Source organism: Danio rerio, chromosome 18, assembly GCF_049306965.1.
Source record: "Danio rerio strain Tuebingen ecotype United States chromosome 18, GRCz12tu, whole genome shotgun sequence".
Lineage (NCBI taxonomy): Eukaryota > Metazoa > Chordata > Actinopteri > Cypriniformes > Danionidae > Danio > Danio rerio.
In genome coordinates this window covers 6928532-6940000 of record NC_133193.1, presented here as the reverse complement: position 1 = coordinate 6940000, position 11469 = coordinate 6928532, and the positions used below count along the sequence as shown (strand labels likewise).

General features: G+C 34.7%; 1 protein-coding gene across 1 annotated transcript; it reads left to right on the top strand.

Moving 5' to 3' along the window:
- Window positions 1-420: 420 nt before the first annotated feature.
- si:ch73-167i17.6 lies at window positions 421-4863 on the top strand. Its single transcript, XM_005169918.5, has one exon. The coding sequence runs from the start codon at window positions 1073-1075 to the stop codon at window positions 1799-1801; it is 729 nt and encodes a 242-aa protein (XP_005169975.1). The 5' UTR covers window positions 421-1072; the 3' UTR covers window positions 1802-4863.
- The last annotated feature ends 6606 nt before the right edge of the window (window positions 4864-11469 follow it).

The window sequence follows — 11469 nt, the reverse complement described above, 5'->3', positions numbered from 1 at the left end:
TTATTTGTTTTATTTTGAAAATTACACTATGATACAAAATAACCTATACATGAGAGGCTTGAATTATTATTTTGCATAAGTAGGCTAGCATGTATTTATAATATACCAACAACAATGTTTTTTTTATTAATGGCATTTACATTTCCCATAATAAAACTATATTTTACATACATTTTTTTTTACATTTCATATTTTTACAAAGAAACTAAATTACTATGTCAATAGGTCTAAATGGCATAGCCTATGCTATGTTTTTTTATTTTATATGAGGACATATTTTATATATTTAAAAATTGTGTATGAAATGTAAGTATGTCTAATATTAGCCATTTTAAAACACGTTATTAAATATAAATGTCTAAGCACGTTTTATAAATACTTCTGAGATACCTATAAAAACGCAATAAAATGGTATCGGCCAACCAATCGCGACAGCTTTAGCTGATCTTCCAGGATGTGAGTGCTTTATTTCACTGGCGAGCGTTTACTCGTATTTAAACTCCTATCGCCGTTGACGGACAAATAGCAGATCTCCGCCGTCTGAAAGGCTCGGCATCAGCATCATCATCATCATCATCATCATCACAGACACCGACAGACGCTCCGCGCGCGCGCTCAGAACCCTTTGTTTACATTCCGCCCTCGGAGAATCCGTATACATTGCACTCTTTTGGAATGCCTTGACGTGACGTCATGGGGGTAGACGTTCTATTCGGAGTTCTAAAATGAACACCTGTTATGGTTCAGATGGCAAGAAAAGAGGAGAGGCGACGTTTGCTACTGAAGCGGACACACTGAAGCCTTCTAATCTCCGCCAGCGCAACTAAAGCCGTTTAGGGATCCATTTAGTGATAAGCCCGACTGCTGCTCTCTGACAGGGAACATGGATGGTGAGGAATTTGCAATGACGAGAGCGATGATGATGAGTGCAGTCGTACGGCTGCTTCTCTGTGGAAACTAGCTTAGAAGACACTCGCATCGTCTTTTTATTATTATTATTAATTTTAATAATTTTTTCTCCAACCTCGGATTATTATTTTTTAAGTGAGAAACTACTACCTAATCGTATAACATGGGAAAGGATGAATGCAAGACCATGTTGGACGCTCTCAATAAAGTGACCGCTTGCTACAGGCACCTGGTCACCGCTTTGGGGAGCACGTCGGATTCCCAAAACCTCCGGGAGGAACTTAAAAAGACCAGAAAGAAAGCACAGGAGCTGGCGGTGGCCAACAGGACTAAGCTCACCGCTCTCCTGAAGGACAAAAGCATCAGTAAAGATGACCGAGCTGAGTATGAGCGCCTCTGGGTGCTCTTCACCAGCAGCATGGAGCTCCTGGAGGTGGACATGAAGCGGTCTTTGGAAATAGGGCAGGATTTTCCTCTCAAAGTGCCAACCAGACACCTTATCCAGACGGGAATGACCGGCAGCACCACTACTGTGGCGGCTCGAGCAATGAGCGTCCAAAACATGAAGTACGAAGCCGACGCCAACATCGACACGGTGGACCTCCGGGAACTGGAAACCGAGATCGCCCAGGTGGACCAGATGATGGAGGAGATGGAGATGAAGGTGCAGGTGGCGCCGTGGGCAGTGGAGGCGAAGCAGGAGGCGGGCGCCGAGTTAAAGTCCACCGTCAGTGTTGGCAATTCATCAGTCGGTGTCATCTCAATTTGCGAGGAGGAACCCAAAGAAACGGTGGAAGGGGAAAACGGGACGATGAAAATATTCGCGGGCATCATTTTCACCGCTGTTTTGCTCATAGCTGGAATTCTGGGCTACCTGGTGATTAATCTATAATATAGTTTTGGCGTGGATGAATGACAGAAGCTCAGGGCTTTAGATGTTCTCACAGGCCTGTCAGGCAATGTATGGTGTGCGTGGAGATAAAACAGATCACCTCGCCGGGTATATAGGCCTATTAATAAAGAAATGCTCCGGTGTTTAAAGGGAATAGCCAAAACTCCATCGTGAATGGTTCATCAAGCTCAGAAGGTAAAAACTGCACAGTTCATCACTGACTCCGATAAACTTTAGCTACTTTTATGGTACACTGTAAAAAATATCCGTAAATTAAGAGGTTTTTTTTATTTTTATCCTGTTTATTTATGCTTTTGAATTGCAATATGGGACTTTGATCTTTCTTTTCAACAATTTTAACCATGAAAAGTTAAAAAAAAGTAATTTTTAAAAAAAAAAGTAAAACATTTTTATTAGTTTAAAGTGAATTATTGTCTGGGTTAGTGTTGTATATTACAATACAAAAACCTTTTGACAAACTGCCAGTACATTTTCTGTTATTTTACAGACTAAATATTATTTATTATAGATTATATTATTATTTTAAACCAATAAAATGTCAATAAAAGTCACGTTGAACTGTAGAGTTGAATTTTTCAACATCAAAAGTCGACAGAGCAGATATCAAGATCCCATAATGCAACCGTAAATAGCGAATTACACTTGTGAATTACAAAATAAGGAAACTGTTAGATATGTTTTTTTTACAGTGTGCAGTTTTAATCACATTTTTGGCACAAACACCTACAACTGAAGATCATAACTTTCTGGAGGTTATACCTCATGTTAAATGAATATTTGTTTGACAGTTTAGCCACATTTAAGGTTTCACATCACGTTTCTCGACACCTGAAGGTAAAAACTGCATAGATCATAGGTGGAATAGTTTGAAGTAAACTTTACATTGTGAACAATATCCATAGATTATCAGTTTTCCATAATTTTGTAATTTATAGGTTTTATTTCTTTTATTTTTGCTCTTGAATTGCATTATGGGGCATTGATCTCTTCTCCAACAACTTTTGATGTTGAAAAGTTTGAAAAAGGTTGAAAAATAAAACAATGAACAGAACTTTTTTTGTTATTTTACTAACTAATAAGTTATCTCTATATTATTCATATATATTATATTATTTCAAACTACTAAAATGTCAATAAAAGTCCCTTTGTTAAACTGTAGAGTTGACTTTTCAACATTAAAAGTCGACAGAGATCAACATCCCAAAATGCAATTTATAACAGTAAATAACGAATGACACTTGTGAATCCCAAAATAAGGAAACGAAGAACTGAAGGTCACAGGTCACAATTATCTGAAATAAACTTTACACTGTGAAAAATATCCATACTTTGTCAGTTTTCCGTATTTTGTGATTCATGGGTTTTATTCCTTTTATTTTTGCTCTTGTATTGCATTATGGGGCATTGATCTCTTCTCCAACAACTTTTCAATTCAAATAAGCGTCATTGTCTATCCCACAGAGGTTAAAAAATTGTCTTTGGGCTCACACACAACAACAAAACATAAATACACTTACACAATTATTTTAAAAATCCTATTTAAAAAAACAATGGCAATGGGAATAAATGTCTTCTTGTAGTTAGCCTTTTTTGCTAAAGGGACTTTATATCGTCTACCAGACGGAAGTAACTTAAAGGAACCATGTAAAGAGTCTTCCACAATAGTGGAGGTTTTTCTTTCTATCGCTGCTATAAATAAATCAATGAGAGGTGTTTGTCTCTCACCAATTATTTTACTTGTTAAGTTTACCAAACTTAAAAGTTAATTTGTGCTTTTAACAGAGAGGGAATTAAACCAGGCTACAATATTAAAAGTAAGGACAGACTCAATAAGTGATTTATATCAACAATCAAAATACCGTTATTAGAACTTCTCAGTTTTCTCAACAAACTCCACCACTGCTCAGCCTTCTTAAAAACGTTCTCTGAATCAAAAGAGGATTGCAAGTCAATTTCCACACCTATATATTTAAAAAAAACTTAACTTACTCTTCATAAATTAGCAAAGGGTAACAAAATGTACATATTTTGTTTGTCCCACAACACATTTCTTTTGTCTAACAAATGTTAAGCTGCAAGGAATTCTCTGTTGTCTAACTTGTGATAGCGATTTTTTTGGACGTTGAAAAGTTTGAAAAAGTGAGTTTTATTTACGTTTTTAATAGTTTAAAGTGATATATCATCTGGGTTTGTGTTACAAATTACAGAACAAAAACCTGGTAATAAACCGTCAGTATACTTTTTTTGTTATTTTACAGAATAATAATTTCTTTCTTTATTATTTTGTATATAATATATTGTTTTAAACTACTAACATGTCAATAAATGTCACTTCGTAAACTGTAGAGTTGAATTTTCAACATCAAATGTTAATAGAGCAGAAATCAATCTCCCATAATGCAATTGCCATTAAACGCATGTAAATCACAAAATATGGAACATTTTAATGTGCAGATATTTCTTTTACAGTGTAGCTACTTACTTTTAAGGTAGTTTCAACCACTATGTTGGCATATAGGTTACATTTTTCATAAAGAAAAGACCTACACCATGAAGATGACAACTTTTTCGTGGTTGTGCTGCATATTAAACGGGTATTTGTTTTACAGTTTAGCCATATTTAAGGTTATGATCTCAACATCAGAAGGTGAAAAACAAATGTGGGATTGTCTTTAGCTACATTTAGGTTACAGTTTTACACTATCAATCAGGCAAATACCTCAAATCTTAAGATCACAACTTTTAGGACCCTCTGATAGAGGATCAGGGGCTTGTGTTGCATATTTAACAGGCATTTCTTTTACAGTTTAGCCACATTTAAGGTTTCACATTGTGTTTCTTTACCTTTTCCTGAGGATTCTTCTTAGTCCCTCTGGTTTATTTTTCTGAAGATGGCCCATTACTGACTGCTTTCACTCTTGAAAAACTAGGTGTGTTCTCAATAACAGTCTAGTATGATAGTGGATTTGTACATATGAACTGTACTCATGTTAAATTAGTGTATATACAATATATTTATTATAATAAATGAAGTAAATGATGCTTGTGTTTTGTCTGGGTTTTGTCTAGGCTGCTATGCACCTTATGAAACAAAAATAGGAGGTAACATGAAAAATGACAATAATACTTATGTGTGTAGTTGTGTTAATAATGAAACCACATTTTTGTCTTACTTAATAAACTACTGATGCAATTTCTTCCGAATTTAAAACAAAAAGTGTTGTTTTGTTAGCAAAAAATAAGGTAAGATGGCATGTTTTTAAACGTCACTGTTAGACTTTTTATTGTGTTTTTGCGGTAACTTACTGGCAAGCAGTGTTGCCATCAAATTAACGCAGCTGCCCCTTTACAGTAATTTACATGTAAATGTGATTTAAAGTAGCAGGACCCTACCGCAATGTCATTTTACAGTAATATAGGCTTAGCGCAACTTCTTTTTATGGTAAAGAGCTCTTCACCACATTTTAATTTTACAGTTTGACAATTTTTACTGTACTTTTAATGTAATTTATTTAGATTTACACTAACAGTTAAGCATGGGCCGGTATAAGATTGTAATGGTTTGATAACTTTGGAGAAAAATATCACAGTTGCACGGTATTGTGATTACTGCTGTAAAATATGTTTTTTTTTTTTTTTAATGTTTGGGTAAAAACAACATTTCTCCCTATTGAACGCGATATATTTTATTTTAAAAAAAACATTTAAAATAGTTTGGAAAAGTAGCTTTTGATGTGGAGGATCCTGCTGGAAATACTATTGCTCTAAAAAACTAAATTAAATAAATGCAAAAAAAATTATAACACAAAAATCCTGGCCATTCTAAAACCTTGACGTTTCTAAACCGCAGTAAACCTTGAAAGAGGTTATCGTCCCATGCCTACTAGCAGTACAAACGTTAGTATTCACTATTGACTTTAATTCCAAACAAGTGACGAGGTCACGTACAACAGTATTTTTGATTATTTAGTGCTGTTGTATCCATTTCAAATGGTTTACAAATGTAATTTTCATTCATCAATCTATTTAAATACATTATGTGATAAAATATGTTAATTAATATAACTTTTGTCATATTTGTCTTCAAATATAGTAGCGGTACTTAATTATTTTGATTACAGTAGAATACTTCAAATTCTTAAAATGCATTAATTCACTGTAAAAGTTTTAAAATGACCAACAGGGTAGTGCATATTACAGTAGTGAACTGTAAAAAAATGTATGTGGTATTTTACTGTGTACTTTTGCAGTAAATAGCTGTAAAATTGCAGCAAAGTCCCAAATGATGTTTATATTCATTTATATCAGCTCTTTACCAATATTTAAATTTCAAAAGAGATAAGAAATCAATTGTACAATATTAAATAACACCGATATTAATCACAAAGTATCTGAAAAAAACGTGTTCTGAAAATAAAAATTTTAATGACAGGATTTTTATATGAAATTTGGAAGAAACGCTATCAGAAATGTAAACAAACATTTATCATTTTACCCAAAATTATGCATAAAGTGAAAACATGTTTCTATTTTTTCCATAGCTGTATGTTAAAAACTTGGCCTAATAATGTCTTCTAGCACCTTGAGTGTATAAGCATCTTCAAATTCAATAACTTCACTTAAACATATAGAGAGATAAATCTCTGCTGTCTGTCTGGCACTTTAGAAAACCACATTAGCTTTGATTATTCTTATGCAACCAGTTCTTGAGTGAAGATTTATTTAGTTGTTATTTTAAAATTCTGATCTCCTTAGTTTATTTTCAGACTTCAGGATTAAGTCCTTCATTCTCAGCTAATTAAAGGGGTATTTATAGAAGATTTCAGAATCCTATTTACTTGACTAGTCGTCGCTCTGGCAGAGACCAATCGTATTTTTTGACTTTTAATGTGATTAACAGTTAGTCCTATTTGAGCTAAAGGAAGATTTGCGCTGAGCTGCTTCTTTCACTGCTAATATTGTGTCTGAAATGGTGAGAAGATAAGGACTAACATACAAATTAAAGGGATGGTTTAACCAAAAAAATCTAAATTTATCCACTATTTAGGGATTCCAAACCTTTATTGAACACCAAATACACTCAGAAATGCTGTTTGCTCAAACTACTTATTTAAAATGAGCTCAATCAACTTAATTCTTGAGGGTTTTTGGGGACAACTTAATTGTTTTATGTTTGTAATAACAATAAAGGTAAATTAATCGATTTGTGTTAGGACAACATGAAGGAATTGTGTGGAATCCTGCAGTTTTTGCAGATATTTTTGCAGAAAGCTGAAAACCTGTTAAGGGGGGACATAGTAGCTCAGTGGTTGGCACTGTCAACTCACAGCCAGAAGGTCACTGGTTCAAGTCCTTGCTGGGTCAGTTGAAGGGAATAAATTTAATTGGCCATAGTGGATGTGTGTGAATGAGTGTGTATGGATGTTTTCCAGTACTGGGTTGCAGCTTGAAGAGCATCTGTTGTGTAAAACACATATTGGATAATTTGGCGGTTCATTCCGCTGTGGTGACCCTTGATGAATAAAAGGAATAAGCAGAAGGAAAATGATTGAATAAAAACCTGCTGACTTCCGTAGTAGGAAAAACAAATACTATGGAAGTCAATGGTTACAGGTTTCCAACATTTTTCTCGAACATTTTTCAAAGTATCTTCTTTTGTGTTTTATAGAAGAAAGCAACACTCATTAAAGATTTGAAACAAGTAAAGGGTGAGTGAATAAATCTATATTTGTTTTGGTGAACTGTCTCTTTAACCGCTAGACAGGTGCATGGAAAATGTACTAAGACATTTTCCATAATGTTGAAACTAACTAAACTTACTTTAATCAACATTGTCATCTCTTCTAACAGTATAACTAGCTTTTACTTAAGTCTGATCGATTAATTAGTCTCCCTGCTGTGCCGTGTGACTCAGGAGCCCATAATGATTGGAACAACTGCTTGTTAACTGGCGCCCTAGAATGGAGCATCAGGTAAGAAAATCGATGCCATTTAAAGGCCAAGTTACATATCCAGCAGTTATCTAACATTCATTAGGAAAGACCGAGAGCCAACTGAAACTGCTGCAATGTTTGTGTGTGTGTATAGGCAACACATTAGTTTCTTTTTCACTGTGGTCAGTCAACAAATGTGCCAAAGGTGAACCGTTTTGAAAGTCACAACTGATTTACTTCAATATGTACATATTTGTACCTCTGCCGAGCTAGTGCAGTTCCCATTCTGATAACCTTCCGGTGACCTGTTATTATGATTTTTTATCCATTTTATAAGGTTCCATTAACAGCATCGATGTTGTAATATCATTAAAATACATTCAGTTAAATAAACTTTGGCATTCATTTAGTTGCTCAAGCGTAAAACGAGACAAAAAATTTTACCCGCACGCGCCAGTCAGAATTAGCAGGCTAGCGCTGAAGCTCCACTGAATATACTGAGGTAAAATAAATGCTCATATTACAAAGACATGGCAGGGGAAAATGTAATTTAATGCAGTGCTTCTTGTACAATCTGAGACCCACTTTATATCGGATATCACTCAGCTAGTGGAGATCGCTGATTTTTAAAGAAAGCAGACCTTAAACATGCCGGTTTTTGCATTAGCATACAGTTCGCTGGAAGCGCTTAACCCAGGTTACTAGCAAATTAAAAGTCCCATTAGCATGCTTCGGCATATACCTTATTATGCTCCTTTTTCAAGTCTCTGATGTCCCCTTAATATGTGTATGTGAAGTTTCAGCTCAAAATACAACATATTTTTGGATTACTCGTTGAAACTGATCCTTTTTGGGTTTGATCCATATTGTGGCATTTTGGTGATGCTTTAAACTGATTGTGCTCTTTTCAAAAGAGGGCAAACGGCTGCTTCTCACTCAGGGCTGTTTATGCTAATGAGTGAGAGATCATCACTGATGGGCGGGGTTTTTCCCTCTCTGATTACACATACAAAGGGAGAATGTCAATCAAAGTGTTTCTGCAGACTGTTTTTATTATAAATAAATAGAATGAATTTATTTTAATCATTAGAGGATGTGTATTTTCATACTCTGTGGCCACCAAACTCTTTAAATCTCTTATAAAAGTGTTTTGTGCATAATAGGTCCTCTTTAATGATGAAGAAAGTATTTAAACAATTGTAGCTTATTGCCAGTGCTATTTGTTGTCTTTGTATACACACTAAACTCCGTCTTTTGGATGAGATGTTAAACCAAAGTTCTGACTCTCTGTTGTCATTAAAAAAACCATGGCACTACTCATAAAGAGTAGAGGTGTTACTCTGGTGTTCTGGCCAAATTTCCTTCATTGGCTCTGACCCATCATGGCCTCCCAAACATCCCTATCCACTGAATTGGCTGTACCACTGTCTCTCCATTCCACCTATAGCCATTGCACTCATTCATTTATTCATTTTCAGCTTAGTCCCTTTATTAATTAGGGGTCGTCACAGCGGAATGAACTGCCAACTTATCCAGCATATGTTTTGCCCTTAAAGCTGCAACCTATCATTGGGAAACATCCATACACACTCATTCACACACACTATATACAATTAAGCTTACCCAATTCACCTATAGCGCATGTCTTTGGGCTGTGTGGAAAACCTGGGCACCAAGAGGAAACCCATGAAAACACGGGGAGAGCATACAAACTCCACACTGAAATGCCAACTGGCCCAACTGGGACTCGAACCTGTGACCTTGCTGTGAGGCGACAGCGCTACCCACTGCGCCACCGCGCTGCCTATATATATTGCATAAATATAATAAATGCCATCATTGGAGATGATTATCTAATATTAGATTTCATAAAATATGGTGTCTATTTCGATCTCAGCATGCACTTTACTAATTAACTTCACACTTTTGTCAAGTAAGCACAATCTTCATTCCTGCAAATGGTTTGTTTGAAGACAAAAAAAAAAAAAAACAGGAAAATTACAAATAACCTGAGAAAACAAGACATGCACATTTGTGGAAAATACCGCTTTTTAAACCTTAAATAAATTAATTTGTCATTCTGCTGCTTGGCAAATCTTAAACAATTTAGTGTTTCTGGATGAAACTTTTACACTCAAAAGCATTATATTATGCTGGCCTGCCACCTAGTGTATAAATGAAAAATAGTGGACACTTAACAGAGACTGAACTGGATGATCAATTCCAGCTTCAGCAAATGTGAACATTTCATTAATTTAGCTCCCTTAATATTTTCTTAAGCTCCCTTGTATTTTATTTTAACTTAATTGTATTATCTTGTAGATAGTAGTTACTTGCTGAAATGAGGTTTTGTCTTTTGTTTATACTTATCACTTGGTTGAACTTATTTTAACCCTAAAAAAATAAGAAAAATAAATGAAAATCAGTTTGATATTTAAGTGATTAGTGTTTCTAAAACTTGCACACACACACACACACACACACACACACACACACACACACACACACACACACACACACACACACACACACCACACACACACACACACACACACACACACACATATATATATATATATATATATATATATATATATATATATATATATATATATATATTAGTTTTGTTTGAATTACAGAATAAAATACATAAAAAATTAAGACTTAAATTAAATTAAAAATATATAAAACATAAGTAAAAAAAAACGTATGAAATGTTGAAACATCCCGAATCCAACAAATAGTAAAATATGTGAAAATAATGCCAAAAAAATTACATAAATTCAAATAATAACTGTACATAATTATTTAAGGCAATAAGTATTTTTTGTGTAAGGGCCATTTATATTGCATTAATTTAAAACTTGTGTTAATAATACTATTATGCTGGGCAAATAAGCATGAATCTATTCATTCTTTTTTTATGCATATTTAGTTATATTTCTTTTAAATTTCAAATTCTCCTATTTCTAGGGCAGCACGGTGGTGCAGCGGGTAGCACAATCGCCTCGCAGCAAGAAGGTCACAGGTTTGAGCCCTGGCTGGGTCAGTTGGTATTTCTGTTTAGAGTTTGCATGTTCTCCCTGTGTTTGCATGGGTTTCCTCCGGGTACTCCAGTTTCCCCCATAAATTTAAAAAACATGCGCTATAAGTGAATTAGGAAATTGGGTAGGCTAAATGGTCCATAGTGTGTGTGTGAATGAGAGTGTATGAATGTTTTCCAGTGATGGGCTGCAACTTGAAGGGCATCCGCTGCATAAAAACATATGCTGGATAAATTAGCGGATCATTCCGCTGTGGCGACCCCAGCTTAATAATGGGACTAAGCCGAAAAATAATGAATGAATTAATTCATGTATTTCTAATATGCATTCTAATTCTAAAATGCAGTCTGTATAGCATTTTCCCATGTACAATAAAACGTGTTATATGGATTTAAGATGTACATTGCAATTCTATACAGTGATGTAAAAAATTTGGTTTGACAACCAAATACACTTTAGAGGCTTTTTTAGTGGAGAATGTAGTTGTTTAGATTGCAAATATGCAGTTTATTTGCAAGAATAGTGCCTATTTTAAAATATTTATAATTTTTAAGACACAGCTCGTCGGCGACAATTGACGTTTTCTATCCACAAGATGGCGACAGAACCGCATAATAAGCCCTTACACTTAGAAGATAAAACAGTCTGATTTCTAACAATAGCAGATCAA

Bases quoted from the DNA above. Each gene is read 5' to 3' on its own strand.
- si:ch73-167i17.6 (XM_005169918.5), top strand. From the start codon at position 1,073: ATGGGAAAGGATGAATGCAAGACCATGTTGGACGCTCTCAATAAAGTG.